This window comes from Musa acuminata, chromosome BXJ1-10, assembly GCF_036884655.1.
Source record: "Musa acuminata AAA Group cultivar baxijiao chromosome BXJ1-10, Cavendish_Baxijiao_AAA, whole genome shotgun sequence".
Taxonomy (NCBI): domain Eukaryota; kingdom Viridiplantae; phylum Streptophyta; class Magnoliopsida; order Zingiberales; family Musaceae; genus Musa; species Musa acuminata.
Window position 1 is genome coordinate 17,594,350 of NC_088336.1, and position 21,150 is coordinate 17,615,499.

General features: G+C 35.9%; 1 protein-coding gene across 1 annotated transcript; it reads right to left on the minus strand.

Annotated features, from left to right (window-relative positions):
• Positions 1-842: 842 nt before the first annotated feature.
• On the minus strand, positions 843-15,895 carry LOC135594907 (uncharacterized). The gene is made up of 3 exons (XM_065085414.1): positions 15,725-15,895; positions 2,077-2,181; positions 843-1,098 (listed from the first exon to the last, which is right to left on the minus strand). Exons 1-3 carry the CDS (start codon positions 15,791-15,793, stop codon positions 1,057-1,059), a joined length of 216 nt encoding a protein of 71 aa, XP_064941486.1. The 5' UTR covers positions 15,794-15,895; the 3' UTR covers positions 843-1,056.
• Positions 15,896-21,150: the final 5,255 nt, after the last annotated feature.

The window sequence follows — 21,150 nt, forward strand, 5'->3', positions numbered from 1 at the left end:
CATATATGTATATGTATACATATACATATATGTATACATATACATATATGTATATGTATACATATATGTATATGTATACATATATGTATATGTATATGTATACATATACATATACATATGTATAATATATACAAACATATATATATATATATATACATGTATATATATATATACATATATATATATATGTATATACTACATATATATATACATATATGTATATGTATAATATATACATACATATATATATATACATATATATGTATATGTATATATGTATGTATGTATGTATTTATGTATGTATATGTATATGTATGTGTATGTGTATATGTATATGTATGTATATGTATATGTATATATATATATATATATATATATATATATATATATATATATATATGTGTGTGTGTGTGTGTGTGTGTTTGTGTTTGTGTGTGTATACATATATATATATACAAACATATAAACTAAAAAAATATAAAAATTCTAATTTATTTAGAATCTAATTCCGAAAAAAGTATGACAAGATCGAGAGATTTGAATTATCTAAGTCAGATTCTACGTGTAGATATAAACAAAGTTAGACTTTTAAGAAAAACATATATATAAACAATAATAAGTCATTGTGAGCTAGAACGGAACCTTGATATCTCTTACATTCTCATTTCATCTCACCTCAGCATCTCCATTTCATTGTATTTTTTACTGCCCATAATAAGCATTCTTTATGTCATGTGATGGGAATGCAATTTGACATCCTCACACCATCACATTGTGAAGCCATTGGTTGATATTTGTGCCGAGCATGAAGTGACTGAAACTTGCAAGCGAAAGAGCTCCACTTAAACAACATAACAAAGTAAGATTCTACATTGCAATACACCTCACGCAAGACCTGATGATATGTATGGAGTGTAATCGTACAGGATTTTAGTTAAAGTAATCTATATAGTAGTAACTAGATCAAATGCAAAATCTTCGACTAAATACAATTTATAGATTGGTTACTTTTCTCAACCCACCATTTTGAATCATAACAAAGGAAAATTTTAGGATCTAGTAACCTTTGTTGCCGCGTATCCGTGCTCTCATGTCAACCTGAAATTTCCATAAAACAAGTCATTTAAAATTCATAAGCAGGAAGGAGACATCTATCATCCAAAATAATGATTATGATAACTCAATTATACAGCTCCTGTCAAACAGCTATAGTAAGGGTACGAGATATATCACTGACTAATCCACCAAAATCACATCTTAGGGCAACTCTATAAACCCTAGGTTTTACTAACAGGTGGTGACTTGGTGTTTAGCAAGATTAAGGGACTCAGTATATGTAGATATGATGTTTCCTAAATCACCATTGAACTATGTCATTGGATATGGTGGGGTTGTTTTTCTTCACATTATAGCAAAAACTGTCCTAGTAACTGATTTTGCTTAGGAGAAATGTGTTCTGCATCAATATGATTGATACAGCAGAACAAGTCATATAGTTCAAATAAGAAAGAATATGAGGACCTTGCAGCCTACAAATAAACAACTTCCATGATCAATTATTAATAACCAATTTCCTTGATTGCTAGATGTAAACCAAAAGAATGAAAATCAAAATCATTTATCTAAAAAGCCTTCTAGATATGGAGTCCAACTTGTCAGTTGAGATGAATGGTGCTGTTGATTTTATGACTATTAGTCAAACCTGAAATTGATGCTCTAAAGTGATAGTCATGCACAAGGAAACTTTAAGCCATAGAACAACTTAGAGTCAACAACTAAGATTAATGAACAGACAGGCAGGTGTCACAATTTTAGCAAAATAACCATAGAGCTAAACTTCAACAACTTTAAACTAGAAAAATTACATAGATGAGGAGAAGATGAGGTGTGAACTTCTATTCATTACAGAAGAATTTAATTTAAGGTCAGCGAATGAATTTACTTGGTGGTCGTGCAAGTAATGCAAAAAATTGGACAACTTTATCGGTACAAATTTGAACTATCAGACATAATGATACAATTTTCATTTTAGAATTTGAACTATTGAACAAGTATCAGGTTTCCAGTATAACATGCCTGGCCTCTCTTGCAGTTAAAGTATGTCTCCCTAAGGCCTACACATTCACTCGATATGGAAGGCACCTTTTCTCCAGCACATTCCCTGTATGATCGCTTATCAACCTGAATAATTCAACCCACACGAGAATAATTATTTGATATCAGAAAGATGGTCGAGTTAACAAACCAACAGCATATAGGCATCAAGTTCTTGAATACTAAAAATGATAGCCTATTGAGATCATGAAAATAAACAAGAATTCTTCTGTCTATTAAAACATCATATGAACATAGCAAAATGTTCTCTTTAACCTCAAATACTGCAAGCTTCTTTGTAATCTGGAAATCAGTTACCATTTCTCCACTACAAGACCATTTTTAGCCATGCAATTTTTCACTAAACTTTTGGTTCTAAATTAGAATGCCACTAAAGCAAGTCATGGACATGGTTCCTTAAAGCTTATATAAAGTCTCATCTCTGAGTTAAAAGAATGCATACCCACCTGATAACATTCATGTGAACACAACACATGTTAGCTTATTGAGCATGATAACTTTGATGGAATCAGAACATCTAAAGACAACTTGCTTCTTTCCTAAGTATCGCTGTATAGTTTACTACAATGGTAAGAAAATTCATTATCAATACCACTCACATTTGAAGGGGAATACAAGTATAAGATTTCCAGGATACAATGTGTTAGCTTATTGAGCAGGATATCTTTGATGGAATCAGAACATCTAAAGACTGATGGACAATTTGCTTCTTTCCTAAGTACCGCTGTATAATTTACTAAAATTGGGAATACAAGTATAAGAGTTTGTTATCAACACCACTCACATTTGAAAGGGAATACAAGTGATGGAGAACCATCTAGTTTTACAAAGGATTTCAACAAATTTTATTCTAGGCAAAGAAATCAACAAAAAGTCAACTATTAGTTGGCCTAAAAATTCTAAGAGTTTTGCTGAAAATTAGAAAAAGTCTTTAGGTTTTTCTAGGGACTCCTTTTGTATTAAGTGCACTCATTTACTATTTAAGTATCCTAGAAGTCATTTTGGATTTCTAAAAAATATACTAATTTTCTAGGAGATTACTTTTAGAAATCATTGTCTTCATTAATTGTACCAAGGCTCCTAAACTCCTATAAATAGTGGAGATTGTCAATGGATCAACTACTTCAGATCTGAATGAAAATAGTGATTTAAATAGGCACTTGGGCGCTCGCCGAAGCATTCGGACCAAGCGAGGAGAGGCCCAAGCACCATGTGCGTGGACCAGGTAGCGCGCTTCAATGAAGCGCTGCCTCGCTCGCCCGAATCCAGGCGTCGAGCGCTCCTGGCGAGTGCCCAGTTCAAATAAGGCAACCGAACTGGACTTAAATTCTGGTTCGGTTCAACAGTAGCTAACACAGTTACTTACCCTCAAAAGCGACACTTCACGCTCGCATGACCCCGAGCCAACCCTAGTGTTGCTTCTGCCTCTGCCGCCGATGTTTTCTGTTGTTGCCTCCACCGTAGACGCAGCGGACCAAGCCTTCCTCTGTCGCCAACGTGTCACGGACTTAGCTGGTTTTGCCTAAGTCGTGCGGCACCCTTGCGTGTCCGTCCGCAAAGGTCAGCCTCCCCGAAGCCTCCCATTGTCCCTTAGGACCAACAAAAGAGAGAACGGGTTAGAGAGAACGCCTCAATCGGGATCCACAAGCAAACATCTCCGAAAAACACTTCATAGACAATGCAAATTACAAACAGACTTTACAAGCTCTGAACAGTTGCACAACAAAGGGTAAAATGATCCATTACAGACCGAGAATCTCTCGCACGTGTCCACATGACACAACCTTTATTTACAAACCTAAAGAGGCCACCAACCCAACTAAAATGGGACTATTAAGCCTTCGGCCGCCCCTCTACATGCTGTACAAGGCATGAACATGCCAAAAGACACGGACATACATAAGCATTACATCAAACATCTTATTTAGAAGTTTATCCGTGACATTCTCCCCCACTTATTCCTTCGACGTCCTCGTTGAAGCCTTTGTCGACACTGCAACTCCTCGCCTTTGCTGAGTCTTCAATCTTCTGCTCCAGCTACAATGCGCCTCTTGCCTCCCAGCTGCTCCCCGCTGCTGTTTTTGAGTAGTCGAACCTTTTGATCCGCCATGCTGCTTCAACTCACCAATGACTCTGACTCTGGTGTGGGGTTGGCTGAGTTGTGTTGATCATTGTTGATTCCTGCGGATCCCCCAGATGAAGGAAAAGACCATCCTTACTGCGCCAGTCTCTCAAATGCCTCATGCTGCTTGAACTGGGTGGATGCTTGTTGGAGCTTTAACGAGCATCATCTCGCAAACTTCTGAAGTTTTGGGTCCTTCCTCCACAAAATTTGCTCATTAACTCTTATTTCACTTAGTTGTCACATCCAAGTAGGTTCGCATCACTTCCGCTTTCGATTGGCATTTCGTTGGGAAATGAAGCGGACAATCTACTCTCAGTAGCACTGATCACCGTTAGTGAGGATTTGACAACTATTGTCTTCCATTATCTTCGAAGGGTCTTTGAACTTGTGCAGAGCTCCTCTGCTGGATAGATAAGAGAATTGGGGTACTCGGCTTCGCCCATTCTCTTAAGAGTTGAGAAGGCAAAGGTTACTTGACTTCGCCCGCCTCCTCGAGGTTGTACTCCATGCATCGAGCTGGTTACTGGCCTTCACCTGCTCTTTGCTCACACTTCTGAAGCACTTGAAGTGTTCGCACTCCTTGCGTTGAGTTAGTTACTGTGATTCACCTTCTCAATGCCATCGAACTTCTGGAATGCAGGAAGTTTTCACCCCAACTTAGAGTAATTCTCTCATAGGTTTGGTCGCCTCTGGGATTGTACCGTCTTCTCCATCAACCCTGCCGCCTACTCCTCTGAGTAGCAAAGGTACAACACCGCGTACTGCCTGCTTCGTTCCTTGGTTATGCACTCTTGCATGACCCGAAGTCCTTCACTTTCGGCTATCTTAATGAGAAGCACATTGACACCGGTCTTACGAAGTTCTTCGGCCTCTACCCTTCAGCCTTGTCTCGGTACTTGGAGATTGCCTCTGCATTCTCCACCTCCTCGGCCCCTTTCACGACCAAGCGCTCTCCCTCCATGAGAGCAAGGGATCAATGACTTTCACGGAAGTCCCGCCTCTGCGGTACCATAGCGCTGCCATGCCCATGGCCCTACTATCCGTCGCCTCGCATCTGCATCCATTTTCTTCACAATCAGTAGATATGCCTCTGTGGCACTCCTCCGAGTCCACCTCAATTCTAACTGATGCTTGGTTTTGGGTAGCTAAGTCCCACTAGACTCGTCGTTGCTTCCTCGCCCCTTTCGACCCCCTGCTTCAACACCTCTGTATTCTCCAAGCAGTCTGTTTGGTCGATGGAAAGACAGACTGCAACTCCCATGCATAGCCTCTGCCATCACGTTGTAGGGTTTGCACCGATTCTGTTCTCCTTAGCTTCCTTGGTAGCAACGTTCGCTTACTCGGCCTTGTCCTCTGACTTGCTGGGTTCCCTTAAGCGAATATGAGCTCTGGAGTAGTCCAACTCTCCAGCTGCTTCGATCATACCTCTGCATGATTAAGTCCCTCCCATAGAACTCACTGGTACTTGCATTCGAACTTTTCCCTTGGTGGAACCCAGCCCCCATATGCTGATGACCAAGACTTTCATCCGATGCAAAATTCGATGCACGCACGGAAGACCCGCCTCTGCGGTACCATGGCCTTCACTCCTTGAATCCATAGCCCTTCTTGCCGTTGTGTTGTTCACCGAAGTGGAGCTTCCAATAGCTCCCGATCATACCTCCATATGATCTGGTCCCTCACGGGACTATATCGTGTGTATCGCATTGCCACGAATTGTTCCACCACGATCCGCTGCACCATGTCGCCTCCTGGTGACATCTCCATTGCATTCTGATCCTTATGGAATAAACTCGAATTGTGAATCCTCCATGTGTGGCCTCTGCCAATACATCGCAGGGTCTCTTCCACCTTCGATTTTGTTCGCTCCTTTTGCAATCGACCTTCATCCACCCACTCTTGGGTCACACCTAGATGAAGCACCGCTCTAGGACAGTCCGTCGCCTAGTAGCTCCCGAAGTCCACCGACTTCACTGTAATTTGTGCACCATTGTCTGGATCCTGGGCCTCTGCCCCTACCAGCACAATCTCCGCTGCGCACCGCTTCCTTCATGACAACTTGAATGGCAACACTGTGGCATATTCTTCAAGAGTACCCACCTCTGAGTCCTCTTGCCTCGTGCTAAGGCCTTCTGAACCCAATTTCGCCTCCGCAAATTAAATCGCCTTAGTTCCTCCATCAAATGCTTCTCCGAGATAAGGTGCATGTGCCCAGAAGCTCCTTTCGTCTTTGGCACCATGCAAGATGAGTCCGCTCCGTCAGAATGAAGAACCCATGGAACAACATGATTCTACTCTTGCCTCTGCAAGAGTTCATGTCCTTGACTTCTGTCTAAGGAAAGCACTGTGCCTCCGCTCCATGTTCCAACTTCTATGCTGGCTCCCTTCATACGGCTTGGGTACTTCGCCAAGTTACACCCAAGTTGCTCCGCTCCTCGTTTTTGCATTGAGTCGATGGTGGCCCTCGCGCCCACCATTCCACGGGTTAGCCCTCCCTTGAGTCCGATCTCCATATCGACTCCAAGTGTGCCTTCATTTAAGTTGCTTTGGGTCGCTCCCCCACTTGATCTCGCAATGCATCCACCAGTGCATTCTCTCAAGCGAGATCATGCGATGACTCCTCGCCGCTTGCTCAGTCCATTGAGCTTCGTGGAGTCGTTGTTTGTTGAGGTACTCCTCAACATATGAGGTCCGTCTCACATGATTCTCCCTCTGGAGAGCCGGGACTTATCCCTCCTGGATAACTGTCCCATTGGAGCAACATCTCTCTTCGTTTCGGAGACCACCATCCCCTTGGACTACTCCGATCTGCTGAACAAACTGTGCATTGTTCTGCCCCCTGCAAACGCACTTGCTAGATTGCGACTCCACATCAATACAGCTCCCGCTGCACCACTCAAGGCCTAGCAACATGCTGAACTCGTTGCACACTCCAGCCTCCTACGGACGTATCCTTCACATGCCGAAGAGAAAGTTCCAATGCTCCATGGCGCCGAGTTTCGGTCGCCTTGGGATGGCCGCGAACATTCCATCGTCCGCATACAAGCCCATGCATGAGTACTAAATTCTTCGAGTTAGCAATTCCCCCTCGCCTCTGTGAGCTTTGCATAACTCTTTTGGTCGTTGAGCAACTCATTCCACCTTGCATGGTCTCATCCTTTACCAAGCGCCTCGCTTGTCTTGAGCATCATCAAGTATAGTTGTCAACGTTGAGCCGTAGCTCAAACTCAGCCATCCCAACTTTTGTGCGCTCCGCATTCTTCCAAGCTTGCCTATTCTCGTGGTGCCTCTTGCGCGAAGGGTTGGCCATTCCTCTGAATGCCAATGTCAGATGCACGCTCCTCCGAGCGACTCCTTTTCCCTACATCTCCATGCCCGTTTTCCCCCAAACGGTCGCGCGTGTGCTGACTGCCCTCAACGCAACCCCGCTAGGTCCCCCACATTTGCATGTTAAGTGTTTCTATGAGTGCTTGTCTCGATCTGATACCATTTGTCACGGACTTAGCTGGTTTTGCCTAAGTCGTGCGGCACCCTTGCGTGTCCGTCCGCAAAGGTCAGCCTCCCCGAAGCCTCTCATTGTCCCTTAGGACCAACAAAAGAGAGAACGGGTTAGAGAGAACGCCTCAATCGGGATCCACAAGCAAACATCTCCGAAAAACACTTCATAGACAATGCAAATTACAAACAGACTTTACAAGCTCTGAACAGTTGCACAACAAAGGGTAAAATGGTCCATTACCGACCGAGAATCTCTCGCACGTGTCCACATGACACAACCTTTATTTACAAGCCTAAAGAGGCCACCAACCCAACTAAAATAGGACTATTAAGCCTTCGGTCGCCCCTCTACATGTTGTACAAGGCATGAACATGCCAAAAGACACGGACATACATAAGCATTACATCAAACATCTTGTTTAGAAGTTTGTCCGTGACAAACGGGTGGGTCCGATAGCCTCGCAAGAGCCTGTAACTTCCTTCCGCTGCCACTCCATATGTAGTTCCTCAACTTGTTAAGGGAGAGGACCGTAGGTTCCTTCGCCATCGACGGACGCCCTCTGGAACTTTCGTCGCTGTCACTGCTGCTATCTGCAGCTTCCGTCGTTGCTGCTATCTGCAGCTTCTGCCACTGTTGTCGTTCGCAGTGCTGCCACAATTGTCTTAAACTAATCCTCCGCTGTTGCTACCAACTTCTCAACGCTGCCTCTCCTTCCCACTTTCCACTGTCGGTGACAACTTTATCCCTTTACTGTTAATAAATAGTTCTTTTCTCGCCCTCTAACTACTGTTAACAGTAAATAGTATATTGTTAACAGTAGATTATTAACTACTGTACAAAGTAATCTTTATTTACTAGATTGATAATATAGATTTTAACACTACTAATCTTTGTTTATTTAAAATTATTATTAGGGTTTCAGGATAAATGACAAGTGTACAAAGCAATTCAGTAGATTATTCGAAAAATTCAAGAAAGGATCCTGTATGGAAATACAATTATCTAAAGGATCCTAATGATCCTAATACAGTTACTTGCATCTTCTATAATAAAACTACTAGATGTGGTACTTTTCGTGCAAAAAAACATATAGTAGGAAATTTCAAGAATGCATCAGCCTGCAAGAAGTGTCCACTTGATATAAAAGCAAAGCTGTTAGTTTATATGAATGAAAAAAAGATGCAAAAGAATAAATCTTATGAGATTTTACCAGAGAATAGTGTTGAACATATCAGAGATGATGATGATGATGATGATGATGATTCTGAAAGTGTCAATCTAAGTGGGAAAAAAAATATGTGACAGAAAACGAAAAGAAGCATTGGTTGTTAAGAAGAGTAAAAAAGGATCGATGGACTTATATATGTCTTAAGGATCACAGAAGCAACAAGGGTAAGTAGGAGCAAAATTAAGACAAACAAATATAAGTGATGCATGTGTAAGGAAACAAGAGGAAGAACAATTCAGCACATTGCTCGCTTCTTCTATCAGGTTGGCCTTCCCCTTAGTACAACTAGTTTGGATAGTTTTAAGGAGATGATTGAAACTGTTGGAAAATATGTTGCGGGATCAAGACCTCCAAGTTATTATGAGATGCGAATTCCATTATTGAAAAAAAAAATGGATTATACGAATGACTTATTAAAGGGTCATAAAGAATTATAGGTAAAGCATAGTTACTCTATTACGTCAAATGTTTGGACCAATAGGTAACATAGGAGTATAATTAATTTTATGATTAATTGTTCTTTAGGAACCATGTTTATGAAGTTAATAGATACATCATCTTTTGTGAAATATAAAGAAAAGGTATATGATTTGCTTGACAAGTTTGTGAAAGAAATTAGTGAACAAAATATCGTCCAAGTTATAACTGACAATGGATGCAACTATGTATTAGCTAGTAAGATTTATCTTTTAAATTTATTAATTTATTAATTTATTAATTACTTTGTCTCCAGTTCAATGAAAGATGTATTAAACTCCTAAATTTTATCAATTTTGTTATTCTTTGTCTTAGGTAAATTACTTGAAGCAAAAAAATAACACTTATATTGAACTCCATGTGCGACATATTACATTGATTTAATGTTGGAGAATTTTAAAAAAATTTCTGAAATTAAAAAATTTTTAGAAAGGGTAATATTTATTGTTGGATTTCTCTATAATCATATTGGGGCTTTGAATATGATGAGAGAATTCACAAGCAACAAGGAATTAGTGAGATATGGTGTCACCCGATTTGTTACTTCCTTTTTGACATCACAGAGTATGCATCATCAAAAACATAACCTGAGAAATATATTTACCTCGGAGAAATAGATGACAAGCAAATGGGCAAAAGAAGCGAAAGGCAAGAGGGCTAATGATTTCATCTTAATGTCATCCTTTTGAAATCTTGTAGTTTATATATTAAAAGTAATGGGCCCTTTTGTTCGTGTCCTTCAATTAATGAATAATGAAAACAAGCCTGCAATAGGATATATTTATGAGACTGGATAGAACAAAGAAGACGATTCAAAGGTCTTTTAATGAAAATAGAGAAAAGTATAAGAAAATATTTGTAATCATCGACGAAAGATGGAATTGTCAACTTCATCGTCAATTATATGCAGCGGGACATTATGTGAACCTATAAGATCACCTCCGTTGGGTTTGATGCAAAAGTTCTAAATGAGTTATATTAGTGTATTGCAAGATTAGTTCCAAGTCTTGAGATACAAGATACGATCATACATAAATTATCTTCATATAAGAATACCGATGGTTTTTTTAGAATTTCAATGGCAGTTCCAACTAGGACAACTACATCCCTAGGTATTAATAAATTAATATAATTAATTTTATCTATAGTATGTTATTATGTTATTGCTAATAATAAAATAAATTTTGTAGCTGAATGGTAGAGTCTATTTGAAAATTCCATCCTAAACTTATAATAATTTGCTATCAAAATTTTTAGTTTGACATGTAGTGCTATGGGTTGTGAGCGAAATTGAAGTGTCTTTAAGTATGTAAGGGTCATAGAATAATTTTGTTTCAATTAATGTATTATTTTTTAGATAGATGTATTAATATGTTTTCAAATTATATGACATGACAAATTCACTCAAAGAGAAGAAATCGGTTGGAGCATCAACGATTACATGATCTTGTTTATATAAAGTATAATCAAGCATTAAAAGCTTGTCATGATTTGCGAAATAGAATTGATCCAATCTCATTACAAGACATTAATTCAAATAAGTGGTTGGTGGGAGAAATAAGTGCAAATTTGCAAGATGCCAAAGACGAGCTTATATTTGAATATGACAACCTGACATGGAGAGATGTGGTAAGAGCTTCAGGTGTTAGATAATTATAAACATATACAAGACAGACGACGAAAGGAAAAACGAGTGCAAAAGCCTCAGGCTCATCTCCTACTATTATTAAAAAGGATATAACATATTTTGATAAAGAAAAACAAGAGGAAGAGAAGGATAATGATACACTTGAAAATGACGATGTTGATTATAATGATAAATGAATTTTATGTAAAACTTTATTATTTTGAGTCTTTTGATATTTTTGTTATTAGAAGATGGATAATGTGATTTGGTACTTCAGATCTTTTTAATTTAATGTCATATTTTTATTTAAATAATCATATTTATCAATTATATTATATATTTTATATTTTTTATATTTCAGAGCGCCTTGCTTCGCCCGAATGAGCATCTATCGCTTTTTAAATCACTGGTCTCTTACTCTCCTCTCTTATCTCACACTTCACTTTCTTCCTCTTCCCCTCTCTTTCTCTCTCCTTCCCTACTCTATTGTATATTAGTTTGGTTCAGAGCCCATCCAGAAACCTGTCTTATACCCCATTAGGTTCCAACTAGTAGCAAAAATTTCAATTAACACTCAAAAATCCTTGCACCTCTAGCATCAATCCCTTACGTGTGGAATTAGACTTTGGGATAACTATCTCTATAGAAACGGTGAACCACATAACTCTCAGTGACGGGTAAATTTTTGAAAACTTTACTAATATTTTTGTCCGAAAGAAAAAAATCGCATATTTCATTAAATCATGGTTTTCATCGCTTCTCCCCCTTAGTTTCTCCTCTTTCTTTTTCTATTTATTATCCTCTCTCTCCCCTTTAGCTACAACTACAATACCACTAAAATTTGAACCCTTGAAAGTTGTCCCAAAAAAAATTAACCAAAACAAAAAGTGAGAAAAAAAAAGCTGATGAATTCCCAGAACCTATTAGAAATTCACAAACCTGAGTAATTGGGCCAACAAGTTCAGTTTGCTGACAATATAGGGAAATGGCTAGAAGAGTCAAAGTGGATATGTCGGACTTTAATGGTAGATTGAAACCAAATATGTTTGTTAACTAGTAAGATAGCATGGAAGACTACTTTGAGTGGTATGGAATGATTACTATTAAACATGTATGATTTGCAAAAATAAAACTAGTAGAGTCCGTCAGGAAATATTGGCAACATATCCAACGTAATCTTGAACACCATTGAGAGCCACCCATCACTTAATAGAAAGTCATGAAATAAAATCTTAAGGAAAAATATTTACCAACCTACTTCTGAAGCCAACTATTAAACAACAATTAAACCTTAAACACTTGAATTCTAGTGTGGCATAGTATTTGGCCTGATTTGATAAACTTTTACTTAGGTGTGAAATAGAAGATGGCCAAATCATCATTGTCCGAAGATTTGTTGATGGGTTGAGGTTTGACATCCAACGAGAAGTCTCCCTTAGTTTTCCTGACACCATGGAGGAAGCTTCCCAACGAGCCCTTGAGATTGAGAAGTACATTAAACTTTATCCAATTCGTCAAGCATCTTCTTAGTCTCCCAACAATAGAACTATTACCCAATCTACCCTAAGTAGTGGCTTTGTCAAGTCAAAAATCTCCACTACTAACAACAATCCTGGCTCAACCATGAATCGTCCAACTCGTTCAACTACTGGTTCTCAAACTAATTCGTCTTCAATCCAGCATCATTATTGCCATAATAGAAGTCACATTACCTCTTGTTGTCCTCAACGTACCCTTACCTTAAAACAAAAACCAAAGAATCAAATCGAGGAAGTAGACCAAGTAATTGAACACGAAGCCTACGCAGGTAACAAAAACAAACTAGAAATTGAAGATGCCCATGTTAATGTTGTCTGCATTATTCTCTCTACTGCTAGTGATTCCAATGAATGGAAGAGGATAAGTATCTTCCATACTTTTATCCAAAACGAGAAAAGAAATTGTCAATTGGTCATTGATGAGGGTAGCACTATGAACGTAGTCTCAAAATCTACTATCAAGAGACTAAACCTCATGGTAAAATCATATCCGACCCCATGCGAAGTAGCCTAGGTTGATAAAACCACTTTACCCGTGACCGAAAAATACCTACTTGACTAGTACCAATCAAAATGAGCGATTACCAGGATGAGATTTACTATGACGTCCTATTAATGGACGTTGCCCATATTCTTTTAGGTCGGTCTTGGCTATATGACCTTGATGTTACCAATCATGAAAGAGAAAATACCTATGCCTTTTCGTACAAAGGCAAAAACATCATCCTGAGACCAAAACTGTCAAAAAAGGTTAAATCAAGAACTCCTAAGTCTCTTCCACAAGCCCTAACCACCAAGGGACTCCACTTACTGGATCCTAAATATTTTGAAATAAAGAGCCTAAACAACAAATTTTGTGTAGCTATCATTGCTAGAGAAATTCCCTTGCACTATTCCTGACCTAACTCCTAAAGTTAAGTCATTATTAGATGAATTTTCTAATGTCATACCCCCAGAATTACCTAGTGAGCGCCACCCTTACAAGAAATCCAACATGCCATTAACATTCTCCAACGATCACAGCTCCTAATCTCCCACATTATAGAATGAATCCTAAGGAGAGAGTCGAGTTAAACAAACAAGTTGAAAAACTTTTGGCTAAAGGCTTTATATGACAGAGCCTCAGTCCTTACACCATCCCTACCTTTTTAACCCCTAAGAAAGATAGATCATAAAGGATATATGTGGATAGTCGAGCGATCAACAAAATAACAATCAAATATCGCTTCCCGATTTGATGACAGATGTAGTTGGTAGGTGGGATGCTTGAACATTAAGAAATTGACTCATTTCAAAAATAGTTAAGAACTATGCCTGATCAAAACTTTACCATGCAATCCCAAGTAAAACATCCAGCACTGATCTATTAATGATATTACCATGTCATGTCCAGGTTCCTAGTTTCTGTATGAATTAATCTTTATTATTAAAATATAAAACAATAAAAATGTGACATAATAATCTTAGCTTAGAGATATTACCCAAGTGTTTTCTAGAAGCACAAAGAGATTTATTTCAGTGTAGTATACAACTTGACATGTTACTCAATACAGACAAAGTTATTTCAATTCAAGTATTCAACTGTGATTGACTTTTGCAATCTAGAAAACTAAAAAAGGCATACCTAGTACACGAGGCTCCCGCCATTGCGGGGGGTCTAGGGAGTGTCAATGTACGCAGCTTTACCTTTAAATATTTAAGGAGGTTGTTTTCGTGACTCGAATCCTAATCTCCCAAGTCACAAAGGGTGAACATCCGTGTATGCAGTTACCTTTAAATATTTAAAAGGCTGTTTCCATGTACGCAGCCTTACCTTTAAATCTAGAAAGCTAGATAGGTTTTTTTACAAATAAGAATATCTGTTGAACATTACAGTGGTGTAGAAACAAATTTTGCAACAAAACTTTCCAGTCACTCGTTCTTTGATCTTAATTATTTGATTGTACAGCTTTGTTAAGGAGACAGACATGCATACTTATTAAAATTGCTAATAGGTCATTTATGAGCTCACAAGTTTAAAAACTGATACATTCAAATATAATCTTATAAGCTACTGCTTCATTAAACTTTTATTTATCTATTTTTCTTATGGTTATGTCATGTAATTAAACTCACCAACTGCACTTTCTAAATAGTCATATTATTTATATGCATGCTTTGCCCATTAATGGTCTCTGGGAAGCAGGATATGTGTCTGACATCTTATAAAACATAATATTGCTTTGAATTCCTAGACCTTGGCATGCAACAAATTCCAGCATAATCATAAAAAACAAGTTGGGAAACATCAATGTCAGAGATCTATAGTGTAAATCATTTTGTTCTAACCACAGTAGCTCAAATAGGAACGCTGATTTTATTTGTCGGATTCTAAATATCTACCTCAAACTACAACTTCCCCTTAGTACTACAAGAATCACCATATGTTTCCAAAATCAACAACCTATAATTGGATTTTGAGTGCATCCACAAAATCCCCAACAATGAGATTAGAAGGGACAGTTTCATCAAGACTAAATCTTACCCTAGTTCACAAAGCATTACCTTTCTAGTATTCTGCCTAGAAAATTTTAGAACCAATGTCGAACAATAAATCAGATAGAAGACTCTGCTATTTAGATGAAGTCTTAACACCTTGCAAATTTGCAACTTTAATCAACCAAAACCAACTTTCCACCGGAATCTTGAATCTTAGTCTATTGGTTCAACGGGGTCAAAATGAAATTCACGACCCTTTGTGTATAATCCTATGAAATCACTTGCTGTGAACACAATACAGATTGATGACTTAGCAAACTTCATAGGAACCCAATTTAAAGATTAAACCCCCTCCTTCAGGGTTCAAGCACATAACACGAGGCTACCTTTTTCTTCCCCCTCTTCAAGATCGAACTTTGAAAGAACTCGAACAATGTCCAGAACAGTAATAGACGGTAAAAAAATATCGACCACGAATAACAAAGGGCGGATTCAAGCGCTTTACCCTTTGCCTTTTTCTTCCCTGTTGATGTGACCTCGCGTGTTGCATCTTCTTAGCAAGGCGCCCTTTTTATGCCAAAAATAAAAGCAAATCCAAGGAAAAACCGAGGTAGGGTTTTGATCCAGATGGACACACCTTAACGCAATCGGATTCGCTGAGGCATTTGACGAGCTCCATCGCGAGGCCTTTGCAGGACTTGGCCATTGCCGCTTCGCTTGTTATGGGCAGGTAGAGGGCATCGACCACGATCGTCGTACGAATCAGCTGCCCAGCCCTTGCGGGTGCAATCACCGTTGGTCAGTATATTTCATCTTTTAGAACCACTTTTCAAAACAGTATATATATATATATATATATATATATATATATATATATATATATATATATATATATATATATATATATATATATATATAATTTGAAAAATGTTTAGATTGCTAAAAAAAATTTATTTTTGGCCTGTTATAATATCTTGCTTACCACAATAAAATTATTGTAAAACCTATTTAAAAATAATATAAATGAATCAAATAAAATCAAAATATATTATAAACTATTTGATATATCATGTTATGATTCAAATATGTATTTATAATAGTCCAAGAATAACATTACCTAGATAGAAATGAAAATTTAATTTATTATAATATTTTGATCATAATAATAAAAATATTATAAAACTTATTCGAAAATACTGTAAATGATCTAAATGGACTCGTAACCTTAACTAAACCAACTACAAACATAAAAATATAATATCGTAATGATTTATGAGTAATATTACTTATACTGTTTTTCAATATTATTTATAATATTTTTAGTATCTCAATAAAAATAATATAAACGGATCAAATGAAAAGTACTATAACAATTTAAAACTAGAAAAAAAAAAGTAGGTGAGAAAACTTAACTAAAATTTTTTTTAAAGATATTTTGGGTATTTTTAAAATTAAAAACACTGTTTGAGAAAAAGCAAAAAGGGGTATCGATTAGAAAATACCCAAATTTTAGGTATTTTATAGAAAAATCAGCTACGTTCCAAAAATTACTTTGAGGGTGGACATGTTGGCGCTTCGGATGAACGTAAATCTCTAATCATCAAACTCTAATGAGATTAATATAGTATTGGAACATTTGAATACATCTAATACTATAAGATTTATCGGTTATTGCATATTAGACAACGAAGTCAAAATCAATCTTAATTCGTAAATCGATTATAAGTTTGATATTAAAGAGATAAATAAAATTAATAGATCCTACGAAGCTATCTCGGAAGCCTTATTTAACTTAAGTGTAGAAAAATTAGCAAAACGATGATAAAGAATTATAATGATTTGAGGATATTTTATAATAGGATTTAGTAATCTCCATGAATTAATGAGCGATAATTCATGAAAACATTTATGCAGAATCATTAGATATTACTTGGATATAAAAGGGTAATTGAATCATCAGATATTGTAGTTAATGTCATTATATGTTGTGTCGATAAGGTGCGACACTTAATTGATGTGTTGAAAGGTCATATGTGAGATCACACTTATCATCACCTAAATTGACTAAAATCACATTATCATTTTATTACTTTTCTTTCTATTTCTGCATGTATTTTTCATTATTGTTTCTTTTATATATTTTTCTTATTGATATATTTAAGTTAGTTGATTTAATTTTTTTTGTTGAGTGTCAAATATCCAATACACTTACAAAAGACAAATGTAAATATAGTCTATAAATTCATTCTTTACAAGAACACATCACTATGTATTCAAAATATATATTTTTTTTTAGATAATAAAATCTGTAATTCAGAAATGATTCATATAATACTATATTTTGGACATAGTACTTTGCATAATTACTCCTAGAAAAAGTGATCTTGAATCTTCTCTGTGATCCATCATATCTGATTTTGAAGTAGTATAAGTGATTAATCTCTGAGAGAAACCTGATAATATACATAACACAGATCCAATTAAATTTGATCTCAAACAAAGTTAAGTTTGTAATGGACCTCCTATATCTACAAAACATATCATTGGATGTGTATTGTCCAATTTCAGTGAAACCACCTACATAACAATATTCATTGGATGAATATTAATATGTATACATATGTATACATATATATATATATAAATATATATATATATGTATATATATATATATATATGTATATATATAATATATATACATACATATACATATATATATACATATATATATATACATATATACATATATACATATATATATATATATATATACCGTCCGATAAATGGTGATCCGTATATCGATCTACTGACAAACTAGTATGTACCACCCGTACCGAACAGTATTATTCGAAATTGAAGTTGATAAAACGAAAGTATCGTAAATGATTCAAGTGGACTCCTAACTTCAATCAAACTGACTACAAGCTTAAAAATATAGTATCATAATGAACAACTAAAAAGACATAGTATGATGTCACCTATCATATTTTTCAATAGCATTTATAGTATTTTCAGTATCTCAATAAAAATATTATAAATATTATTAAAAATGTTATACATGAGTCCAATGAAAACACTGTAATAGTTTAAAATTGATAAAAATAAAAAAATAATTTTTTTTTAGTGTCAAATATATATTTCTCTTACCAAAGACAAATGCAATATGATCCACAAGTTCAATTCTTTATGGCCAACATCCTTATTCTTCATAAATTGTCAACATTCTTTACAAGAACACATCATTATGTATTTTAAAAAATTATTATAAGAAAATAAAATTTGTATTTCACATAAGATCCAGATATATCTGTAATGACGTCATATTTGTATCTAGGATGTATAGAATTACATCTTGAATCTTTTTTTATGTCCATCATATATGATTGTGAAGTACTACAAGTGATCAAGATAAACTTGATAATATATGTAACACTGATCCTATTGAATTCAACCTCAAACAAAATCAAATTTGTATTGGATTTCTGATATCTACAAAACATCTCCTTGAATTTGTATTGTCTCATATCAAAGATAAGTTAGGTTTAGGAAGAAAGAAGAAAATGCTAGCCTCCATCTCATTGAATACGAAGTCCTTCTTGATTTTACAGAAAAATAGATTGATAACTATAATCACCATATTGTCATAATAAAAATAGATCAAACTGGCATATAACAAAGAGTTACATGAAAAGAAGTCAATAAACCAACAAAAAAAATTATGAAATCACTAGGACAAATAAATTAATTCAAAAAATATAAGTAGATAATGAAGTGTTATTAAGTAGATAATGCTCCCTATGGTCACTAATTATTAATGAAATAAGGAATACATAATGAAGAGAAAAAAGATAAGTAATTAATGAATACAACCTATAATGAAATAAGGTCTACCTAATGTTTCGGGTAAAAAAAATATAGATTAGTCGGTCCCTATTGTCACTAATGATTTAATGAAATAAGTGATACTTAATGCGGAGAAAAAAAAGATAATTCATGAGTATAACCTATAATGAAATTAGATCATTCTAATGTTCTAAGTAAGAAATTCTTTGGATTGATTAGTTCTTATGATCACCGATAATTTAATAAAATAAAAGACATCGTAAAAAGAAAATAAATAATTCATTAGTACAATCTATAATAAACTAAGACATGCTTAATATTCTCTGAATTGGTCAATTAAGTATCTATTAGTATTAGAACCTATTGGTAAGATCATGATAAAGTTGGACTCGAGAAAAGATATAAGTCCTTTTTTTTATATAAAATACTCATATTTTAAATATTTCTCAATTGTTGCCACTCCTTTTTGGGTTTTTTTTTTTCAAACAATGCTTCTAACTTAAAAAATATCCAAAAATCCTGCCAAAATTTTTTTTACTTGTTTTACTGTTTCGGTCACCACAATAAAAAAAAAAATTATATAAGACCAACTTGAGAACATTATCAATGAGCCATATAGAATTAAAAAATACCAAAAATTTGATGAAAAAAGTTTTAGGGGTATTCTGAATATTCTTTAAATTAGAGGTACTATTTACAAAAAAAAAAAAAAAAGTAAAGGAGGTGTCGATTGAGAAATATCCAAAATGTAGATATTTTCTGGAAAAATCACCCAATTATATTTATACCCTTACAATCAAATTTTGTTTTATCAAAAAATTTACATTATTTTTTAAAAAAATATTTTTTTTTTTCCTCACTTAGAAGACCTTGTGTGGATTATATAAGAGAAGTGTGGAAAAGAAAAAGTCAACTTGCCAAAAAAGAAATTTTAAGAGGAAAATAAATGATAAAAAATAATCCAATAAATTTTATATTATATATTAAATTCTAAAAAGAAAGAAAATAAAAAGGGATGGATAAACGATAAGCTAATGGAATGGTGTTCGTATATCCTCGTAGGTTATCGGCGATGGGTAGAGCCAAAATTTGACCCCTCCCTCTACCCCGTCTTGCTTGGATCTCAAAGTTGTGACTAATTGAGGAGTGCAATGTTAGGACTCTAGCTTGGAGAGTCCTAATTGAGAGGAACATTCATGTAAAACTGTTAGGACTCTATCTAGGAGAGTCCTAATTGAGAGGGACATTCTGTTAAGACTCTAGCTAGGAGAGTCCTAATTGAGAGGGGCATTCTTGTATGAGGTGTTTTCTTAAAGAAGAATTAGGAGTTGTAAGGGAATAGGAGTCTTGACTAGGAGTCCTATTAGGAGTTGGTTAGAAGTAAGAGTCTTAAGTAGGAGTCCTATTAGGAGTTAGGGTTTAGAAGCCCTATAAATAGCCATGTATTCCTTCTCTTTTCATAAGCAATAGATGAATATTTTCTGCAGCCTTTGAGCAGCAACTTGGAGGGAGGAACCCCTATAGAGTTCCAAGGAGGCCGATCCCCTAAAGAGATCAACCCCAAGTTTAGAATCTGCAAGGGTTCTACCACCTGGTATCAGAGCAGCATTCTTGGCATCTCGCTACCCTTCCACTGCCACCCATCAGCCCTCCACAACCGCCCAAAGCAATTCCCACAATTGCTTAAAAGATCGTCGCCGAATTCCGCCATCATCTCCACCACCGCGGATCATCCTTTGATCTCCCCGTGAATTGCAACAGGTTCTAGTTTCCTACCTTACTGCTACTACAATTTAGTTATCCTTATTCGAAAATCCAAAAAAAAAAACTGTTCCTATATTGCTGCATAAACCTTTCGTCACAAAGTTTTCATCTCTACGATGAAAGATACATTACAGAATTCCAGCCGCATAGTACCATCTGTTTGATCTTGCTACTGTGCTTTTTCTATCCAAATTTCTATGAAATTTTTATGACATCTTTGACACTTCCTAACAGCATATTTCCCTTTGGTTTTTTCAAAAAATTCTCAATATAAACCATTGATCTTTTACGTCTAATTTGCTATACTTGAAAATCTGCACTGTAAAATTTCAGCCGCATAGCACTGCTTGTTTGATCTTGATACTATATTGTTTCTATCCAAATCTCTACGAAATTTTTATGACATCTTTGACACTTCCTATCAGTGGATTTCCCTTTGGTTTGATCAAAAAATTC

Bases quoted from the DNA above. Each gene is read 5' to 3' on its own strand.
- LOC135594907 (XM_065085414.1), bottom strand. From the start codon at position 15,793: ATGGCCAAGTCCTGCAAAGGCCTCGCGATGGAGCTCGTCAAATGCCTC. The intron at 2,182-15,724 runs GTGTGTCCATCT...TGAATTATTCAG, and splicing joins GCGAATCCGATTGCGTTAAG to GTTGATAAGCGATCATACAG. The intron at 1,099-2,076 runs GCATGTTATACT...TGGAAATTTCAG, and splicing joins TTAACTGCAAGAGAGGCCAG to GTTGACATGAGAGCACGGAT.